At 44.4% G+C, this 22597-nt stretch overlaps 1 protein-coding gene across 1 annotated transcript; it reads right to left on the minus strand.

Moving 5' to 3' along the window:
* Nucleotides 1-4239: 4239 nt before the first annotated feature.
* On the minus strand, nt 4240-22028 carry LOC124796441. Its single transcript, XM_047260641.1, has 3 exons — nt 22005-22028; nt 15714-15778; nt 4240-4970 (listed from the first exon to the last, which is right to left on the minus strand). Exons 1-3 carry the CDS (start codon nt 22023-22025, stop codon nt 4619-4621), a joined length of 438 nt encoding a protein of 145 aa, XP_047116597.1. The 5' UTR covers nt 22026-22028; the 3' UTR covers nt 4240-4618.
* Between the last annotated feature and the right edge of the window lie 569 nt (nt 22029-22597).

Raw genomic sequence — 22597 nt, forward strand, 5'->3', positions numbered from 1 at the left:
CAAGCCACTGTGCGGTGCGTGGCGGAGGGTACCCTGTGCCACTACTTGTCATTTCCTTTCCTGTTCCACTCGCCAATAGTGAGGGGAAAACGACTACCAACCTGCTTCCGTATGAGCCCTAATTTCTCGTATCTTATCTTCGTGGTCCTTACTCTCAATATACAGGGTGATTCAAAAAGAATACCACAACTTTAGGAATTTAAAACTCTGCAACGACAAAAGGCAGAGCTAAGCACTATCTGTCGGCGAATTAAGGGAGCTATAAAGTTTCATTTAGTTGTACATTTGTTCGCTTGAGCCGCTGTTGACTAGTCTTCAGCGTCAGTTGATGCTAAGATGGCGACCGCTCAACAGAAAGCTTTTTGTGTTATTGAGTACGGCAGAAGTGAATCGACGACAGTTGTTCAGCGTGCATTTCGAACGAAGTATGGTGTTAAACCTCCTGATAGGTGGTGTATTAAACGTTGGTATAAACAGTTTACAGAGAATGGGTGTTTGTGCAAAGGAAAAAGTTCTGGACGGCCGAGGACGAGTGATGAAAATGTAGCACGCATCCAGCAAGCATTTGTTCACAGCCCAGGAAGTCGACTCGCAGAGCTAGCAGAGAGCTGCAAATTCCACAATCAACTGTATGGAGAGTCCTACGAAAAAGGTTAGTTATGAAACCTGAACGTCAACTACCCGAGGCGATGGATCGGCCGCCAGGCAGCCCGTGACAGAGCACTTCATCACTGACCTCCAAGAAGCCCTGATCTTACACCCTGCGATTTTTTCTTATGGGGGTATGTTAAGGATATGGTGCTTCGGCCACCTCTCCCAGCCACCATTGATGATTTGAAACGAGAAATAACAGCAGCTATCCAAACTGTTACGCCTGATATGCTACAGAGAGTGGGGAACGAGTTGGAGTATCGGGTTGATATTGCTCGAGTGTCTGGAGGGGGCCATATTGAACATCTCTGAACTTGTTTTTGAGTGAAAAAAAACTTTTTAAATACTCTTTGTAATGATGTATAACAGAAGGTTATATTATGTTTCTTTCATTAAATACACATTTTTAAAGTTGTGGTATTCTTTTTGAAGCACCCTGTATGTAGGCGGCACTAGAATCGTTCGGCAGTCAGCTTCAAATGACGGTTCTCTAAATTTTCTCAACAGTGCTTCTCGAAAAGAACGTTGCCTTCTCTCCAGGGATTCCCAATTTAGTTCCCGAAGCATCTCAGTAGCACTTACATATTGTTCGAACCTACCGGTAACAAATCTAGCAGCCCACCTCTGAATTGCTTCCCCCAAAACACTCGAGCAGTACTCAAGAACATATCGCACCAGCGTCCTATATGCGGTCCCCCCGCTTTGCACGTTACGCCCAGATATTTAAATGACTTGACACTGTCAAGCAGCCATTAGTAATACTGTAACCAAACATTACAGGTTTGATCTTCCTACTCATCCGCATTAACTTACATTTTCACACATTTGGGGCTAGCTGCCACTCATCATACCAACTGGAAATTTTGCCTAAGTCATCGTGTTTCTTCGTACAGTTACTCATCTTCGACACCTTACCGTACACCACGGCATCATCAGCAAACAAATGCAGTTGCTGCCCACCCCGTCCTCCAAATCATTTATGTATATGCTACTCAGCTGATTGATATCTTATATTAAGCCGCCTTTATTTAGCATGTGTACTGTTTCAAATGTAATTTTTGTTGTTATCACAAACGAAAAAACCTTAACAGCGTAAACTCATGTTTGATTTGCAGTTAGAAAGTTGGTCTCATAAAATGGAAACCTTCTTTGTTAAATTGTGCTTACTCCCCATAATTGTATCCACGTACCAAAAGAAAAGATAAGTTAAAGATTGATAGTTCAGCAAAAGATAATGATTTTGCTTCCAAGCAATTAGACAATGGCGCCACCAGACGAACGATATCATCCCAAAGTTGAGTGGTTGATAAGTGGAGTCTCTTTCTATACACCATAAGTATAGTTGGATTCAACAAGCTGGATGTTTACAAAAGAATTTCTGTTTCATTAAATAACATACAAACCTGTTTTCAAAAGCAAAGTGAATCAGTGTTGGAAAAAAAATTTCTTGGAAAACCATATTACCTCACATTCATCAACACCAGACTCTTTTTCCTAGTAGGGACAAATTTCATAAGGTGCCTTGTTGAACTATTCATATTCTGCAACAAAAAATATCTACAGTGAAAATTAATCTTTACGTATTTTCTCAAAATGAATCGATTCATTGTAATTCACAAAATATGTGATGGAGATTTGTATGTAAGTAAATAGTGCAGGGTTCAGAAACAACATAAAACGTATGCAACATAGTCATGGGGGACGTCGAAGTACTGGATAGGATGATTTAGGTGCCCCTAGCTCTGGGTTTTATGCCGCTGGCGGCACCAAATACCACTCGCAACATTTTCCTATTCTCCCACTCGCTATGCGCTAACTGTTAAGTCTGCAACTTTGCTTCCGCCGTTTTGCAATAGACGGCAGTAGCGGCAAGTGGGGTTCGGGTGGCTGGTTATTGGTGTAATACAATAAGCTTAGGCATCTGTAAACGTAATGCCATAAATATATTAGTCGATTTGTGATTGCATCATAAGGTTATTCTCGATTAAGTACGTCAACTTACGTACACATTTCTCACCATTTTGCGGGAAGTTTTAATTTTCTGCTTTAACATGAAGATATCTGCGGCTGTGGCTCTTAAAATGCTGGGTAAGGCCAATGGTAAGGGAACTAGTGGTGGAAGAACGTGCAGAGAAAGTTTTCAACGACTTAAGAACGGTGATCTTGATGTCGAAGATCGGCATGGCGCTGGAAGATAGAACGTTTTCGTAGCTACTGAAACAGACGAATACAGTCACAGGACATGATTATCGGAAGCAGTTGATGCGTTCGAGACCAACACTGAAACACAAACGGCCACAATACAGCGATAGACACGTAAAGGTAATTTTGCAGCAGGTCAGTGCTCGGCCCCATGTCGCAAAACCCGTCAAAATATACATGGAAACGTTGAAATGAGAAGTCCCATCCCTTCCGCCGTATTCTCCATACTTTTCTCCCTCTGACTACCACCTTTTCCGATCAGTGGCATACAGTCTGGCTGGCCAGATTTCCGATCATATGAACAAGTGAAAAATTGAATAGATTCATGAAGCCCAACAAAAGACGCCCAGTTATTCCGCCACGGGATTCGTATGCTATCCGAAAGATGGGAGAATGTAGTGCACAGCGATGGGCAATACTATGAATCATAATTTTTTTGTAAGTTTTTCACAATAAAGCCTCTAACTTCGAGAGAAAGCGGCGGAAGCAAGCTGTAGAACTAGTATCATTCCTATGGAAAAAAAGAGCAGGAACTTTTTGTAAGATATTTAATGTAGCTAAATTTTGTACTGTGATAAGTTTCCACTAGAGGAGACAGTTTCCGAGTTATTCAAGAAAAACACGTTTTAAGGTCACTTTTGTACGTTTTTCTCGGATAATTGGAGAACCACGGCCTCTAGTGAAAACACACTCCTGTACAAAATTTAACTATATCAACTTTTAAATTTTTTATTTCCTACAAAAACGTCCTGTTCATTTTTTCTGTAGGAGTAATATTTTGGCGTAGCGAGCGTGAGAATATGAAAATGGTACTTGAATGTGCTGTGGGTTACATCAAACCGAGTGGCAGGGGCAGCTGAATCAGCCTGTAAATGCGAGTAATGAGTGTACTCTTAACAGGGAAGCGGTCTACCCTACAGGGCTGACTGCTAACAGTACATAGCTGTAGAGTCCAAACCCACATTCTGAAAGTGTCACACTCAACACTGAAACAACGACATTCGTCCAATAATACACTATAATCAAAAAGTCTAGGAATTATCTTGTTCTGTAAGGACTAAAAATTTTGACAGAGGTGTTACAATGCCTCATGATTTTCAACATTGCTGCATAGTGAGTTGGGCCATTGTTGTTTTGACACCTATTGCTCTCACTCTGAGCTATAACTTTACAAATTATCTTCTTCTTTAAACCTCAGATGACCCTCACTGTCGAACTGTATCAATTATATCTCAACTACTACATCAGATATTAATTCATACAAATTTATTCCATTCAGAAAATACACTTCAAATTTACAGTGGGAATGCGTGCTTTGAGCCAAAGGACGTACTGTAATCATGACACCTGAGTAACAAGTCTTTCAGAGTCATTATGAGCATTATTGAAACTACTGTTTCCACAAATAAATTCTTGGTCAATGTCTTGCAAATAGAAGAGTGTGACAGCAATTAAGTGATAAACTATATGCTGTTTCTAAACACATTTTACTTTTCAACGAACTGTAACCTTAAACTTGTGGCACCCCATCGAAGGAACGTAGTCAATAATAAAACTTCTTTTCTCAGTTTCGAGTCAGCTGTACCAGTAAACGGGAGGTCCATTGCAAATCAGCTGAACACCAACACAGTAGTCCGATAGTGCACGATGCTACCGACAAATTCTTTCCACGAGGAACTAATCTTCCAGCACGAACAGTTCACCAGTGCAGGATACGAGAAACTGCTGGCGAGGAGGCAGCAGGTGGGGGAAAGACAGGCGGCCCTCACTTGCCGGTCCTGGCGACGAGTACGGGCCTGGGTAGAGACCTCTTGGTCGGCACCTGCTGCTGCTGCTGCGGCTGCTGGTCGTAGACGGCATTGTCGCCGACCTCGGCGTCTTCGGCGTTGACGTTGTGCAGCTGCTTCCAGGAGACGGCCATCTGCGGCGGCGCGCGCGGCATGGGCACCCACTCGCGGATGTGCATCGGCCCCCACACCTTCTTCCAGACCGGCACCCAGATCATCTTCTGGCGCCACTCGCGCACCCAGCGCATCTTCCACATAGTGCGTTCCACCCACTCGCCAGGCATTTTCTCCGGGCCTGTGGGCTTCTCCGTTGTTAGGCTCACCATATTGCTGTAAAAATAGTTGTACAAACGTCAATTAGCCTACGAAACACTTCCTAATGTTCTGCTAAATTACATCTCTTTGGTCACGAACCGTCTTTCGGCTTCTTAGGCCATAGCCAAGTAACAACGGAATGTCGCAAACTTAGATAAAATATATACATATGGTGTCTGCTCTTTAGTTCCCAAATGTCCGAAAGAACAGACACCACATACATACACTACTGGCCATTAAAACTGCTACACCAACAAGAAATACAGATGAAAAACGGGTATTCATTGGACAAATATACACTCCTGGAAATGGAAAAAAGAACACATTGACACCGGTGTGTCAGACCCACCATACTTGCTCCGGACACTGCGAGAGGGCTGTACAAGCAATGATCACACGCACGGCACAGCGGACACACCAGGAACCGCGGTGTTGGCCGTCGAATGGCGCTAGCTGCGCAGCATTTGTGCACTGCCGCCGTCAGTGTCAGCCAGTTTGCTGTGGCATACGGAGCTCCATCGCAGTCTTTAACACCGGTAGCATGCCGCGACAGCGTGGACGTGAACCGTATGTGCAGTTGACGGACTTTGAGCGAGGGCGTATAGTGGGCATGCGGGAGGCCCGGGTAGACGTACCGCCGAATTGCTCAACACGTGGGGCGTGAGGTCTCCCCAGTACATCGATGTTGTCGCCAGTGGTCGGCGGAAGGTGCACGTGCCCGTCGACCTGGGACCGGACCGCAGCGACGCACGGATGCACGCCAAGACCGTAGGATCCTACGCAGTGCCGTAGGGGACCGCACCGCCACTTCCCACCAAATTAGGGACACTGTTGCTCCTGGGGTATCGGCGAGGAGCATTCGCAACCGTCTCCATGAAGCTGGGCTATGGTCCCGCACACCGTTAGGCCGTATTCCGCTCACGCCCCAACATCGTGCAGCCCGCCTCCAGTGGTGTCGCGACAGGCGTGAATGGAGGGACGAATGGAGACGTGTCGTCTTCAGCGATGAGAGTCGCTTCTGCCTTGGTGCCAATGATGGTCGTATGCGTGTTTGGCGCCGTGTAGGTGAGCGCCACAATCAGGACTGCATACGACCGAGGCACACAGGGCCAACACCCGGCATCATGGTGTGGGGAGCGATCTCCTACACTGGCCGTACACCACTGGTGATCGTCGAGGGGACACTGAATAGTGCACGGTACATCCAAACCGTCATCGAACCCATCGTTCTACCATTCCTAGACCGGCAAGGGAACTTGCTGTTCCAACAGGACAATGCACGTCCGCATGTATCCCGTGCCACCCAACGTGCTCTAGAAGGTGTAAGTCAACTACCCTGGCCAGCAAGATCTCCGGATCTGTCCCCCATTGAGCATGTTTGGGACTGGATGAAGCGTCGTCTCACGCGGTCTGCACGTCCAGCACGAACGCTGGTCCAACTGAGGCGCCAGGTGGAAATGGCATGGCAAGCCGTTCCACAGAACTACATCCAGCATCTCTACGGTCGTCTCCATGGGAGAATAGCAGCCTGCATTGCTGCGAAAGGTGGATATACACTGTACTAGTGCCGACATTGTGCATGCTTTGTTGCCTGTGTCTATGTGCCTGTGGTTCTGTCAGTATGATCATGTGATGTATGTGACCCCAGGAATGTGCCAATAAAGTTTCCCCTTCCTGGGACAATGAATTCACGGTGTTCTTATTTCAATTTCCAGGAGTGTATTAAACTAGAACTGACATGTGATTACATTTTCACGCAATTTGGGTGCATAGATCCTGAGAAATCAGTACACAGAACAACCACCTCTGGTCGTAAAAACGGCCTTGATACGCCTGGGCAATGAGTCAAACAGAGCTTGGATGGCGTGTACAGGTACAGCTGCCCATGCAGCTTCAACACGATACCACTGTTTATCACTGGCGTATTGCGACGAGCCAGTTGCTCGGCCACCAATGACTATACGTTTTCAATTGGTGAGAGATCTGGAGAATGTGCTGGCCAGGGCAGCAGTCGAACATTTTCTGTATCCAGAAAGGCCCGTACAGGACCTGCAACATGCGGTCGTGCATTATCATGCTGAAATGTAGGGTTTCGCAGGGATCGAATGAAGGGTAGAGCCACGGGCCGTAACACAGCTGAAATATAACGTCCACTGTTCAAAGTGCCGTCAGTGCGATCAAGAGGTGACCGAGACGTGTAACCAATGGCACCCCATACCATCACACCGGGTGATACACCAGTATGGCGATGACGAATACACGCTTCCAATGTGCGTTCACCGCGATCTCGTCAAACACCAATATGATGCTGTAAACAGAACCTGTATTCATCCGAAAAAATTACGTTTCGCCATTCGTGCACCCAGGTTCGTCGTTGAGTACACCATCGCAGGCACTCCTGTCTGTGATGCAGCGTCAAGGGCAACCGCAGTCATGGTCTCCGAGCTGATAGTCCATGCTGCTGCAAACGTAGTCGAACTGTTCGCGCAGATGGTTGTTGTGTCGCAAACGTCCCCATCTGTTGACTCGGGGATCCAGACGTGGCTGCACGATCCGTTGCAGCCATGCAGATAAGATGCCTGTCATCTCGACTGCTAGTGATACGAGGTCCTTGGGAATCCAGCACGGCGTTCCGTATTACCCTCCTGAACCCACCGATTCCATATTCTGCTAACAGTCATTGGATCTCGACCAACGCGACCAGTGATCTCTTTGGTGCAGGTGCACACCAGGTTCGAACTCTTAAGGAAAACGGCGAACTGTAGCGAGTAACTAGAATAACGGGAAGGGGCACTACAATAGTAATGTGTCGATAAGTTCTTAATTTGGGTCTGACGGGGATGTGCTAGGGTACTCCGTGCGGTTGCGAAGATCACTGTGTCCGGACGTCTTAGAGGTCATCTGCCTACTAAACAGGATACCAGGGTTCGAATCCCAGTCCAGCACTAATTCTCAACTTTCCCCATTGATTAGAATCAATGCCCACTTACAACCAATGTCTGTAATTTCTTTTTGTCTTAATAAGTAAAATGAAGTAAGTCTTGCTCAGATATTGTTTATACGGAACTTACCATGGAGGTTTAATAAGGGGAATTGTCTCGTCGTCACGAACATGAAGCCGTCGTCCACCATGTTAATTGCCCCAAACTTGTGTCGTTCACTGCTGTACTAATTATTTCGATTGCAGTCTTAAGTGTAAATTAATCACACGCAATGACGTGTGGACTCATTCAAGCGAAATGTTCTTTCATATACATGAATTTTGGATGTGCTGTGTACTTATACTGAAATGGTTTTATTTCTGTCATGTGACTTTGAATTTCCCCGTCAATGCAGCCCTAAAAGTTGTCTGTGGGAACGCTGCGAGACGGAAAGATTGGAAAGCGACCACTCATGGCAAAGTATGTTCTCTACATTTTCGGGAAGAGAATTTAGACTGAACATCAATTTCATCGGTCCGTACTAACGAAGATTCTGGATTATAGAAGTATCCTTTCCACATAATATACTTTTCTTCTTGGTTATTTGACACTCGTAATTAAAAAAAAAGTTACATTAACGAGGCAAATTGCCTCGTATTAGTGGATCAAATATCCACTTGAGAAATGAAATATATCTGAAAATACGTTCCAACACTGTGTTATTCACGAAAATACTGCAACATTTTCTGTTTAAAACAACTGATGTACGCACTCGACAGAAATTAAGAACATGAAGCAGTCGCAAACGGTAGCCCGGTATGTTGTGTGGCATCCAACATGGCGCCTCCAGTATCATATCGAGTACAGTGTTAAGTCTATAGGTCAGTTCATCTCACTATACCTCCATGGAAGATAAAAAAGGAACAAATATAATGACACTTAGATTGTTTACATAGGAGATACTGTATTTTTTAATTTTTTGCGATGGGAAAATGTTAACGTTACCTAAAAAGGGAAATAATTTTTATTACGTGGAGATACATTTAATAACCGATAAAAAACAAAGCTGAACTTATAATTCGAATCTAGTTTTTAAAACTAAAACTTAATTAACACAGGACAAAAAGGGAACTGACTTTGGTCACTTAATATTAAACCAGCATTCTGTGACAAATGCTTGCTGATTTCCAGTGTTTCAAGTAGCGCACTCTTCCTGCTTTTCGTCTCACAATGCGAAACTTCACGTTCTGCGTCGTATGTGCCGTTCTTTATTAAAATATTATCGCCAATGTTTGACTCTTTCTTTCTTAATCTCCAGCTCCTTTCATGTTCAGGTAACCTAATAGCCATAAGTCTGTCCGACTGACCAATATACACTCCTGGAAATTGAAATAAGAACACCGTGAATTCATTGTCCCAGGAAGGGGAAACTTTATTGACACATTCCTGGGGTCAGATACATCACATGATCACACTGACAGAACCACAGGCACATAGACACAGGCAACAGAGCATGCACAATGTCGGCACTAGTACAGTGTATATCCACCTTTCGCAGCAATGCAGGCTGCTATTCTCCCATGGAGACGATCGTAGAGATGCTGGATGTAGTTCTGTGGAACGGCTTGCCATGCCATTTCCACCTGGCGCCTCAGTTGGACCAGCGTTCGTGCTGGACGTGCAGACCGCGTGAGACGACGCTTCATCCAGTCCCAAACATGCTCAATGGGGGACAGATCCGGAGATCTTGCTGGCCAGGGTAGTTGACTTACACCTTCTAGAGCACGTTGGGTGGCACGGGATACATGCGGACGTGCATTGTCCTGTTGGAACAGCAAGTTCCCTTGCCGGTCTAGGAATGGTAGAACGATGGGTTCGATGACGGTTTGGATGTACCGTGCACTATTCAGTGTCCCCTCGACGATCACCAGTGGTGTACGGCCAGTGTAGGAGATCGCTCCCCACACCATGATGCCGGGTGTTGGCCCTGTGTGCCTCGGTCGTATGCAGTCCTGATTCTGGCGCTCACCTGCACGGCGCCAAACACGCATACGACCATCATTGGCACCAAGGCAGAAGCGACTCTCATCGCTGAAGACGACACGTCTCCATTCGTCCCTCCATTCACGCCTGTCGCGACACCACTGGAGGCGGGTTGCACGATGTTGGGGCGTGAGCGGAAGACGGCCTAACGGTGTGCGGGACCGTAGCCCAGCTTCATGGAGACGGTTGCGAATGGTCCTCGCCGATACCCCAGGAGCAACAGTGTCCCTAATTTGCTGGGAAGTGGCGGTGCGGTCCCCTACAGCACTGCGTAGGATCCTACGGTCTTGGCGTGCATCCGTGCGTCGCTGCGGTCCGGTCCCAGGTCGACGGGCACGTGCACCTTCCGCCGACCACTGGCAACAACATCGATGTACTGTGGAGACCTCACGCCCCACGTGTTGAGCAATTCGGCGGTACGTCCACCCGGCCTCCCGCATGCCCACTATACGCCCTCGCTCAAAGTCCGTCAACTGCACATACGGTTCACGTCCACGCTGTCGCGGCATGCTACCGGTGTTAAAGACTGCGATGGAGCTCCGTATGCCACGGCAAACTGGCTGACACTGACGGCGGCGGTGCACAAATGCTGCGCAGCTAGCGCCATTCGACGGCCAACACCGCGGTTCCTGGTGTGTCCGCTGTGCCGTGCGTGTGATCATTGCTTGTACAGCCCTCTCGCAGTGTCCGGAGCAAGTATGGTGGGTCTGACACACCGGTGTCAATGTGTTCTTTTTTCCATTTCCAGGAGTGTATATTTTCCCAGTGCTTCCATGTGATTTTATAACCACTGCTCTATGCCAGTTTGTCTTTTCCACTGAATAAAAATTTTAACACGCTGTTAGGATTGTACCCTGCAGGTCTACAGTTGCGAGAGTTACTCAATGTACGGGATTATGCATCGCTTTTTTTGCTAACTGTATCCTGTTGGCTGACTTAGACACGAGGTGTAATTATGGACATTTTTCATTTTTTGTAGAATATTAGCAATTGTTTCCTGTTTCATATTGTTATCATGTTTTGCCAAGCTCAGACGGGAAATACAATTTATATTCTATTTTCTATTGAAAAACGAATATGACACTAAATCAATAGGGAGCGCAGGGTCAGTTTAAGGTCGCGCGGTTTCCTTAGCAATGGCGAACTATTGTGGCCATATTCGGTAGAGTTGCTCTTTTTTTTACATGTATTGTTTTACATTCTTGTAATCTGTAAATGTAGCGTATAGTAGAACTTTATTTCACTAATTTAAGCGGTAACATATGTAATAAGCTTTCATTTTTCAATCATAATTTTCAAAAACAAAATAAACGTTACTAAAGACACTATCTGATGAAAGGTGTTCCACTTTTTGGTGGCTTTGGTGGGGACATTTTCAACGAGATGTCTGAATGTCTGTGGAAGAATAGCAGCCAATTCTTCCTCAACAGCCGAAAATCAAAGACGGTAGAAAAACGTTGAAATGTGTGTGAAATCTTATGGGACTTAACTGCTAAGGTCATCAGCCCCTAAGCTTACACACTACTTAACCTAAATTATCCTAAGGAGAAAAACACATGCCCATGCCCGAAGGAGGACTCAAACCTCCGCCGGCACCAGCCGCACAGTCCATGACTGCAGCGTCTTAGACCGCCAAAGATGGTAGAGATGTTCCACGCCTGGGTCTGGATCGAAGTTGACTTTCCAACTCGTCCCAAAGGTATAAAACTGTGTTCGGGTTGGGACTCGCGGCAGGCTAATACATTTCAGGAATGTCATTGTCTACAAACCATTACCTCACGGAAGTTGTTTTATGAGATCGTGCATTGTCATATTGATACTAACAGTCGTCGTCCCAGAACTGTTCCTCTACTGACCCAATGGTTCAAACGCGCTTCTACCCTTCCTCATTTAGCGTTTTCTTAAGCTCAGTAAGGGGCTCACAACCCAACCACGAAAAGCGTCCCTATAACGTAATACCATATCGCCCATACTTCACTGCGGACACTAGGCATTGTGGCAGGCAACGTTCTCCAGAAATTCGGCAAACACAAGTCCTTCCATCGCATCGCCAAAGGCTATATCCTCACACCAGATCACTCGTTTCTTATCATTCACTGTTTAGCAGTTGCCCTTTTACACCGCCCCAAGCTTCGCTTAGCATTGACTGCGTTTAAGTGTTGCTTATGAGGACAATCTGCGCCCAGTCGTCGTACTCTCTGGACTGTTGGTAACATTTTGAAACTCACGAGTGATTCCTTCGGCTCATTTGATGCTTATTTTATTTTTTTAGAACCACCCATCTCTATGCTGGAAGGTTATTGTGTGTCAGTGCATTAGGTCTGTCTAAACCTAGATGTGGTTATTCCTTCCCAATTCACCTCGCTACCATCAGTAACACTCGATTTAACAGTTTGTGCAGCCTAGAGAAGGGCTGAAATGTCCCTGATGGATTTGTTTCTCAGGTGACATCCAGTGACTGGTCACAGCTCTCTTGACTGATGCTATCTGACCCGACTGTTACTGCTTCTCTGCTGCCAAGACTACACTCCACGCCACCTTTAAACTAGCGGGTGCGTATCTCATGACATCTAGTGGTCAATTCTGCATTACATAGATTGTCTGGATACTTTTGTTCAGATAACTTTTAGCTCTGAGAAGAACCACTGTTTATGGACAACGAGTCTCACATATTGTCAACTACTAAAGTTTAAACTTCCGCTGGTAACAAAATTTCACAACATGCCCGATAGGCACAGAATTATTAGACAATACCAACCTATAGAGCTTTCACCCCCCCCCCCTCCCTGCCCCCATCCCCCAGCCCCCCCCCCCCCTCCCCACACCACACACACACAAAATCACAGACACCTCTGAAAGATTCAGAACATCCGCCAGGAACACCTTCAACTATTCCACTGTCAGCCATCTTGTATTTACACCTTCAACTGTTCCACCACCCGCCATATTTGTTTTTACAGCTGGTAAGCCGGCTGGTGTGGCCGTGTGGTTATGCGCTTCAGTATGGAACCGCGTGACCGCTACGATCGCAGGTTCGAATCCTGCCTCGGGTATGGATGTATGTGATGTCCTTAGGTTAGTTAGGTTTAAGTAATTCTAAGCTCTAGGGGACTGATGACCACAGATGTTAAGTCCCATAGTGCTCCGAGCCATTTGAACCATTTACAGCTGGTAAACAGTGAAACAGTGACAGTGACAATGACAGTGGCAACTCAATATATAGGGTTTGATAGTGATGAAGACGAGGAAAAAGAGAATGAAAGTGAAACATTATGTAAATAGACACACACACACACACATATGTGTGTGTGTGTGTGTGTCTATTTACATAATGTTTCACTTACACCGTGTGGTAAAAAGGTATCAATTCATAATTTATGTGTTTTTTTCAAATATCTGTAATTACGATTTAAAAACTAATAGTTACATGTATACAAATAGTAAAGAACATTCTTTATCTTTAACAGATGAAAAACAAAAGCCCACTGAAGATGCTGCAACTGCAGTGAAACATGTTTGGGTTAAAAAACAAAATTGTCCTATCCAAAAGCATACGTATTGTTAAAGCAAACACAGAAAGAAAGAGCTTCAACCCCAAGATGATTGCCCCATAGGACTATGTCATACAGTAGAACATCAGGACGCGTTGGTCCGGATAGCCTCGTGTATGTGTGTGTGTGTGTGTGTGTGTGTGTGTGTGTGTGTCTGTGTGTGTACACATATGCGTTGCATTTAGCAGGGATGCTTAAAAACCTTTAACCGGGAAAGAATGACCACACTCGTGCATCTTTACAGAAATGTGTTGAAACACAATAGACAAAAATATTCTCGTGGTATATGTTAAGGTGAACGAGTGAATTTATATGTTGTTCCACGTAGGTGTAAAAAAGATGGCATCCTTCAGACATTATCCTCCTCATACCGACGCAGCAGGGAATAATTTCACTCTGCAAGACAACCACCTTTGGCCAGTCAGGGATAGTTTCTCTGCACAGCTTGTTGGACGTTCTGGAAAGACTTGCTGCCGCTGCACAGTGTTGCCCGAATCCTTTACAGTTTGCGAGTAACTTTGCCAGAACAATGACGTTCATTTTTACGGCGGTCCTATTGTCGGTATCAATAATGATGAATAAGCACCCTCCTTGTATTGTAGAGCAATTACGTTTCCTAGTATTATTCACCACTTAAATTTTATTCGGTTATTTTTTTCACAGATTGCAGCTAAAGTACCAAAACGCTATATGGAAACTGCGTTGAGAAGATGGAACCCTAAGTGATTAATCATATCTCTTTTTTGGAAATTTAAAAAAGCCAAGGAAATTATTTATTAGCTAGGTGCCAAATCTGATATCCCGGTCCACACCATGGCACTCATAGAGCAGAATAGACGTTCTTACTGCGGGTAAATTAGTCTGGAAGATTAGCCGAAATAAGGCCGCCTATCACTTAGTGAGAAACGTGGATTAACAGTCACATTTCGGTTATGGACCATTGGTAGACATGACAAGCTTATCAAGACGCCCGAACTGGGATTCCGAACAAGTGAATACCTAAACAAAAACAGGGAAATGATGCAGTGTTACGCCAAAAGATGCTGTTGTGTTATCGCAGACACGTAAATGTCGAGTACGTCATTACGACACCGAGATGAGCCGGCCGGTGTGGCCGTGCGGTTAAAGGCGCTTCAGTCTGGAACCGCGTGACCGCTACGGTCGCAGGTTCGAATCCTGCCTCGGGTATGGATGTGTGTGATGTCCTTAGGTTAGTTAGGTTAGTTAGGTTTAATTAGTTCTAAGTTCTAGGCGACTGATGACCTCAGAAGTTAAGTCGCATAGTGCTCAGAGCAATTTTTTTGACACCGAGATGAAGGAGCAGAGCAAGTTGTGCAAACGCTCAACATCACCACTGTCATGAAAAAAAATCAAGAAAGTCGCTAATTACGAGGGGGAGTAAGGTCCCACGCGTCGCGAAATGGAGACCACAGTGAAAATCAAACAATTTTTATTTGCAACAGTTAGTGTTGCACCAACTTTCCAACACCCTCGGTATAGTTGGCAGCCGCCTGTGCTTTCCGACAATTCTCAATGCCTCTGCCTCTGCCAAAATGTTGTGTTCATTGCCAGAGGTTTATGTGAGCAGAGATGAAACTCAGGAGGAACTAGTTACGGATTGTATTGTGGGTGATCAGCCACTCCCCATCGAAAACGCAGCAGGAACATCTTAATTGCCGCTGTAGAGTGCAGCCGAGAATTTTCATGGAGGAGGAAACGCATGGAAGTTACATATTATAGGGGCTGCACGAAATTAGGCGAAATCTCTCACCACGCCATTATATAGCTACTTGGCGGAAGACACTATTTTTAAGGACGTGACGTGACACGATCGACTGGCGTACTAGAGACACTGCCCAACACATCACTGCAAAACTCCAACGGTTTTTCACTGTTTCCCGTTTCGCGCACGATTGGACCTTATCTTCCGCATAGCCCTCGTAGAATTATGAGACACTTTCAGGTACAAACGTCTCAAGAATTCCTCCAAGGGATCACGGTGAATAATAACGTGCTAAGAGAATTTTCACAGCAAATGATGATGTATGTGGCTTTTTTTTGTTACGTTTTATTTAAGTTGTAATGTGACGAAGGTGAAAACATTCAACGCATAACCTCTGCAGTTATCGTCTGTGTGTGATATTTTTTTCATTTGTGATAAACCTGTGTCTCTGTGAAAAGGTAGCACAAAACTTCAACCACAATATTTTCTGAAACTTTCCGTGGGATGTGCGGAACCTTACCTGACATCAATTGAAGACACATCTTCCGCTACACTCACCGCCGCCAGTAAAGTGACGACCAAAGCCTGTAACAAAATATAACGTGTTTGATTTAAACTGACTTTGTTGCTACATAAATAGATATATCTTTGCGTATAAAGATGTGACACGTTGTAGAAAATGAACATGTGCTATATAGAAAGAATATTTCGCAATACAGGAAACCGATATTTTCGTTAATCTGTGTGTGTGTGTGTGTGTGTGTGTGTGTGTGTGTGTGTGAGTCTGTGTGGAGCACAGCATCACTGTAGAACGGCTGTAGAATGACTTTGAGAGAGTGTCATTTTCTCGGTTGTCGAGAAAGAGCAGCCAGTTAGGATACAGATTTGTGGCTGAAGGAAAAAATACGCTGGTGTCTGAGGTACAGTGTTTGGAATGCTCTGTTTGTTTGTAGTAACAGAACGTCAAAACAAGCCGGACTCCATTCACTTGCAGATGCAATGCCCCGAGGAGTTTCACATGGTGAGGTGCATCTCAATGAGGTATTGAGGACAATCGTTGGCATCACGCGAGAGGATGCAGAAACAGCGAAACTAGAGCAGTGGTGCTTGGCGAACTCCGTTAAAAAGAAAATCGTATAATCGTTACTGCAGGGGTTACGAAGAAAGGAAAAAGGATGAATGAGGATCAGTTACTCGATTGTATTGCGAAATTATATGCCTTGGGTGTCCGCCCCTCGTGGTCTCGCGGTTAGCGTTCTCCCTTCCCAAGCACGGTGTCCCGCGTTCGATTCCCGGCCGGGTCAGGGATTTTCACCTGTCCCGAGGTGACAGGGTTTTGCTGTGTCGTCTTCATCATCGTTAATCATCTCCACTAAGGTCGGAGGACGTTGCCTAGTACGACGGTGCGGGTATGTCGCATCATTCCCCTACGCTCTGTCATGCAGTACGGGACTTCATTTCCATGCTTTGCGTGTTCGGCGTCGTAACTGTAACCGTCTCGTGGAGGTGACTGTAAAAAAGCGCGTGTATAGTGTAGTGCCGTGTTCGTGTTGTTGATGATAATAATAACGAAAGTTGTGAGAAAGAAGGAAAACTGAAATTCAGCACTAATAAGCTTGCCATTCGGCGCCCGAAAATGACGGTCACAGTCCCCACCTTCTTTTTCTCCATTTATTTCTCTAGAAGATCACCTGCTGGGTCGCGGAATGCAAAAAAACCCATTAAAAAAACAGTTCACCGTGAATAATGTCGCATCCTGTCTCTCTATGCGAAAGTTTATTTTTCTGTCTACAGTTACACGTCTTCATTTACGTTTTAAATATATAGGAAACCATACAGCAAATATTATTAATATCATCACTATTAATACTGCTAATGCTACCACCGTCCCCATCTTTGCTATTACTACTACTAATTCAACTACTAGCACGTACGCCTGTCACAGCAACTATTATTTCTACTGCTGTTGATTTTTAAATACCTAGGAATTACAATTACGAACAACTTGAATTGCAACGATGACATAGATAATGTGAGGAAGGTAAAGCAGAGACTACGTTTTATTGCTAGAACTCTTTGAAAATGCAACAGGTCTACGGAGGAGACTACCTACACTACGCTTGTCCGCCCTCTGCTAGAATATTTTTTGCTGTGTGGGATCCTTATCAGATTAGATTGATGAAAGACACCGAAAAAGTGAAAAGAAGGCAGCTAATTTTGTACCATTGCAAAACAGGGAAGAGAGTGTCACGGATCTCATAAGCGAGTTGGTTTGGCAATCACTAAAACGAAGGTATTTTTCGGTGCGGCGAGATCTTTTCCTGAAATTTCAGTCATCAACTTTCTCTTACCAGTAAACTGTCTCGTCTAGTGTCAAAAATTAAACTGACGTTAACTCGTCCCACAGACAGCTGTCCTTGGAAAACTAAAAAAAAAAGTGTTATGTAGTATGGGAGAAACAGTCGGGAAAGTGACAGGCAGCGACGTAAGCAGATTTTAGAAACCTTAGTTCTCTGCTGCTAGTAAATTCAACACCAAAGACATATTGGAAAATAAAAATGCACTGTAGTCTTCTGTTTTCAAGTGTGTCATGTGATTGACATACATATTCTGATTGGTTGTCGTTTCTATAATTTAAGCTAATAAGATCATCAATTAACTCAACATAGTCTCACTGCCTCGTCACGAACTTAGGTTACCAATTATTTAAGCTATCACGTTCTAATTCCATAAATACCAGTTGCAACATGTATGGACTGTATGTAAGGCATATTATCGTTAACACTTTGCATATCTTCGCTATGTTAGGGTAACAGTCATCAAGCGTCCTTCCTCGTCATGACAACTCCACTCTTAATCCATATATTCGGCACTTGTCAGAAGCCGCTGCTGCTTAGGTGTGTGTCTACGTTTAACTACCTGTAATTGTTAGCTCCTGTAATGCTGCGCCTATACTTCCATAAAAAGTCAAGAAAACTAGCATGCTCGACCTCAAACAAATATAGTATTGGTTAGTTATGATATATGACTAGATTAGCCCTGTCTGTAATAATTGCCTTCCAAATGAAAGGTTATACTAAATAAGATTTTCAAAATTTACCAAGATGCACAGTGTTACAGTTTGAACACATTTCTTCAAGGAATATAATAGTGAAAGTTGTCGTAGAGTTTCTATAGAACTGTTAGAATGATATTTTTTCCTGTTGTTGTTCTAAACTTCCTAAGCATTCGGTAAGCTGAAAAAACATCTGAATAGTCTAGTGAACTTCATCGAATAAAATTTCGGATCTATGTCTTCACAACTCTACAGTAACTGTTTAAAATGACGACGATGGTGTAACACTGAATTCAGTCTCTCTCTGATTCTAATTTCCATCTTATAATGTTGAATGCTGCAGAGGCCACATAATATCTGTTGTTCCTACCAATTATGAGTAGAAAATGGCCTTTAGTAATTTCCGTAAGAAAAAGTCGGTAGAGGAGAGCCCAGGAGAAATCGTAGGCGCAATGACTGTGCATCGCCTTCCAACTATTCTCTGCCTGAAGATGTCTATAAGATATACTCTGAGCAGACGATCCAAATGTGACAATTTCTGTTATGCTGGTACCATAAACTAGCACGCAGACTCAAGCGAATGTCATCCTGAAGTTCGGACAAGACGTTATCGAGAATATTTTAATACCGTGAACTCTTCAAATAGTTCAAATGGCTCTAAGCACTGTGGGACTGAACATCTGAGGTCATCACTCCCCTAAACTTAGAACTACTTAAACCTAACTAACCTAAGGACATCACACACATCCATGCCCGAGGCAGGATTCGAACCTGCGACCTTAGCAGCATCGCGGTTCCGGACTGAAGTGCCTAGAACCGCTCGGCCACGGCGGCCGGCCGTGAATTCTTCCAACAATTTGTGTGCCCCAATTGTTTGACGAAAATTCCAGGTGGCAAATCTCTTACGAGCAGATCACGGATTTCCTGCAGCTTAGGTTTGAAATTGCGAGAGTTGAAAATACCCTCCGTAGCAACACGGGACTAATCAATAGAAATCACGTGTTCTCAAATGTTGGGGCACCAGCAGACTGACGAATGAACCACTGACCAATGAACTGTGACATTTGCTGACTTTGTTGAAGTCAAGTTGTCCGAAAGGATGTATGCCATTACCGTGCAGGAGGCATTAAACACTCATGCAATCAACATGCCTTGCGTGGACAACTGGCGTTAACTTGTACTTTGATTGGCAGCTCCATGTCCCGAAATGTTTTCTTCATATTGGGCGATCCGTGTGGTTCTCCTGATACTCATCTCAGATGTCGACTGTCACGGTTTCTATTTCGTTCAGAGTACGATGAATATTATTGAAGTCTATTTTGCTAGGAATTCGCCTGTGTGAGTTTCTCCACACATGCAAATGACGAGTAGTAACGTCATCTCTAGACTGGTTTTCAATCACTATAGTCGACATAATACTTTTGAGAGATTCAGCAACTGTATACATATTTAAGATAATTCTCATTCATTGTTTCGTCTCAGTTGCACTATTTCAATTACATTACACGTTCTTTCACTGTGTGTCATCTTCAGATCTAAGTAACTGCGTCAGTAACCCGTCTTGTTGGAATCAAATATCAGAGCAGTCTGTTATGGGGTTCTGAGTGGATAAGATGGGCTGTTGAAGCAACTACTTAGATCTAAAGGTGATCCACATTGACAGAAACATGTAATCTAATCGAAAATGTTCAACTCGGACGGAATTATCTTAAATGTTTTCAAATCAGCTGAAGACGACCTACAAGTAACTACATCTAGCAGATAAGAAGACACCTGTGCCCTGGCTCTAGTAGACTGTGTGTTGATATCCATCGCTGTGTTCAGTTCCTTCCGTCTATACCCATGACACAGCATCAATGGATGGACGGTGAATTATCCGAGCTATAGGAAACCAAATAAGCAATAGCTTATCTTAGATCAACGCTCTTTCCGAGAAAGGTTCAAAATATACCCTCGTACAAGTTCTCAAATTTAGAAGAAAAACACCATGTTCTCTAGCACACTGTATACATCCGACATAAGCTGGAAATGGCACCCGCTCATCCACTTGTACATGGCAAATTCAGTTCACATCTTTCACTTAAACACAGCTGCAGAGGCACTTTCATGTATGTATAGCTTTCAATGTTACGTAAATCACGTTGTCCGTTCTAATTGGAGTATCATAATTTTCCACATACTTTGATGCTTGTAGCATATTAAGTAACTACTTTACGTTCTATAATTTGTGTACGTTTCGTAATTTTGACATCTTGAAATCCAAGTACTGCGTGAGACTTGCTTAAGGCCGAAAATAGCGAAGGATAGCAGTTTACGACTTTCTACACCTATAAAAAAACACTTCTTTAGCGTTTGCACTGTGTATGAAACGTAGACGTCCTAAACTTTACGAGGAGGTAACCAAAACAAAAAAAAAAAAACAAAAAACGGGATAACATTGCGGTGGGCGGACATTGTGTAGTACGTATCTCTGCCGCATTGTTTACGGTAGTGCTCTTTTGTTCTTGTTCCGTTTTTATGATAGCAAGTTTAAGTGAACAACGTTCATCTGTGAAATTGTGTTGTCTACCGGTAAAAATGCTGCTAAAACCGTTTTAATGTTAAAAACTGCTTACCAAGATGACCCTATGGGACAAACTCAGGTATAAGATTGCTTTGCCCGATTCAAAAAATGGCGACATGTCTATTGACGACAAACCTCGTTCTGGAGGTTCATCAACTGCCCGAATCGACAAAAATATTGAAAAAATGCGAGAGCTTGTGCTCACAGGCCGTCGACAGACAACTGAACAGTCATTGATTAGTGGGTTATCTTGGAGCTCGGTTTAGCGAATTTTAAGGGAAGATTTGGGAATGAAAATGGTTGCAGTGAAGTTTGTTCCTCGGATTCTGACTGACAGTCAAAAGCAGCGTCGAGGTGAAACATATCGTGCCTTGAAACAACAGCTTGAAACTGATCCAGATTTTCTGTCAAAAGTCATTACTGGTGATAAGCCATGGTGTTATGGTTCCGACCCAAAAACAAAGCTAGACTCAAGCCTGTGAAAGACGACATCGTCACCCAGTCCAAAAAAATGTCGTCAAGACAAATCAAACATCGAAACAATGTTGATATTCTTTTTTGATGCCATTCAGAATTCGTTCCCCCAGATCAGACCGTGAATCAGACCTTTTATTTTGAAGTTTTGAGATGATTGCGCAACAGTGTTCGTCAAAAAAGACACGATTTGTGGCAGACACGACAACGCACCTTCACACCCAGCCACCGCTGTTAGAGAGGTTTTTTTTTTTTTTCTAAAAATGGTACGGTTCCGCTGCCCCTTACACCTTACTCGCCTGACCTGTCTCCGTGCGACTTTTTCTTATTTCCACGCATCAAAAAGGATCTGGAAGGACAACTTCGAAGAAGTCAAGGTAATAACGACGGATGAGCTGTCTGGAACTTCTAAAGATGATTACAAATGTTTTGAACAGTGGAAACAGCAGTGGGGCAAATGTATTAGTTGCACCGGAGAGTATATTCAAGGGGATTAGGTTGTTTTGTAAACAATTTGAAAATATAAAGCTTTTAAAAAATAATTCCGTTATTTTGGGTACCCGCATCGTAAAGCTTTATCTCACGTAGAGCATTGAGACCAAAGTGTGAAGCAGTTTACTGTTCTACCCATAAAATCACGTCTAGTCCTTCCGGTGAGGTAGAAACTAACATCGTAAAGGCGATATTCCGCTGATGACCTCACTGTGGGAGGTACTCACCGTGAGCGGCAGCGGCTTCATGGCGGCCCGGGACGGAGTGTGGCGGCCGCCCCCGGGGCGTCGTATTTATGCCGTCGGCGCGACTTTTACCGGCGCTGGCGCAGGTGGCGGCGAGCGCCTCATCGGTACCCAGAGGCGGTGCCGCGAGCGGTCACTGTCTCCGCCACTGTCACTGGGGCAGCCGCGCCTCTGCCTGCACACCACGACCGCGACCTCCACAACTCCTCAGGGACGCTGGTACGAGTCAAACAACTAACGTCTGAGCGTCATGGGACAGAAAAGCATCCTAGCGCTCAATCAGCTGGTAACTACACTACTGGCCATTAGAATTGCTACACCAAGAACAAATGCAGATGATAAACAGGTATTCATAGGACAAATATATTATACTAGAACTTACATGTGATTACATTTTCACACAATTTGGGTGCATAGATCCTGAGAAATCAGTACCCAGAACAACAACCTCCGGCCGTAATAACGGCCTTAATACGTCTGGGCATTGAGTCAAACAGAGCTTGGATGGCGTGTACAGGTACAGCTGCCCATGCAGCTTCAACACGATACCACAGTTCATCACTGGCGTATTGTGA

The sequence above is a fragment of the Schistocerca piceifrons genome, chromosome 4, assembly GCF_021461385.2.
Source record: "Schistocerca piceifrons isolate TAMUIC-IGC-003096 chromosome 4, iqSchPice1.1, whole genome shotgun sequence".
NCBI lineage: Eukaryota > Metazoa > Arthropoda > Insecta > Orthoptera > Acrididae > Schistocerca > Schistocerca piceifrons.

Bases quoted from the DNA above. Each gene is read 5' to 3' on its own strand.
- LOC124796441 (XM_047260641.1), bottom strand. From the start codon at position 22,025: ATGAAGCCGCTGCCGCTCACG. The intron at 15,779-22,004 runs GTGAGTACCTCC...ATTTTGTTACAG, and splicing joins TGAAGCCGCTGCCGCTCACG to GCTTTGGTCGTCACTTTACT. The intron at 4,971-15,713 runs GTAAGGTTCCGC...CTATTTTTACAG, and splicing joins GTGTCTTCAATTGATGTCAG to CAATATGGTGAGCCTAACAA.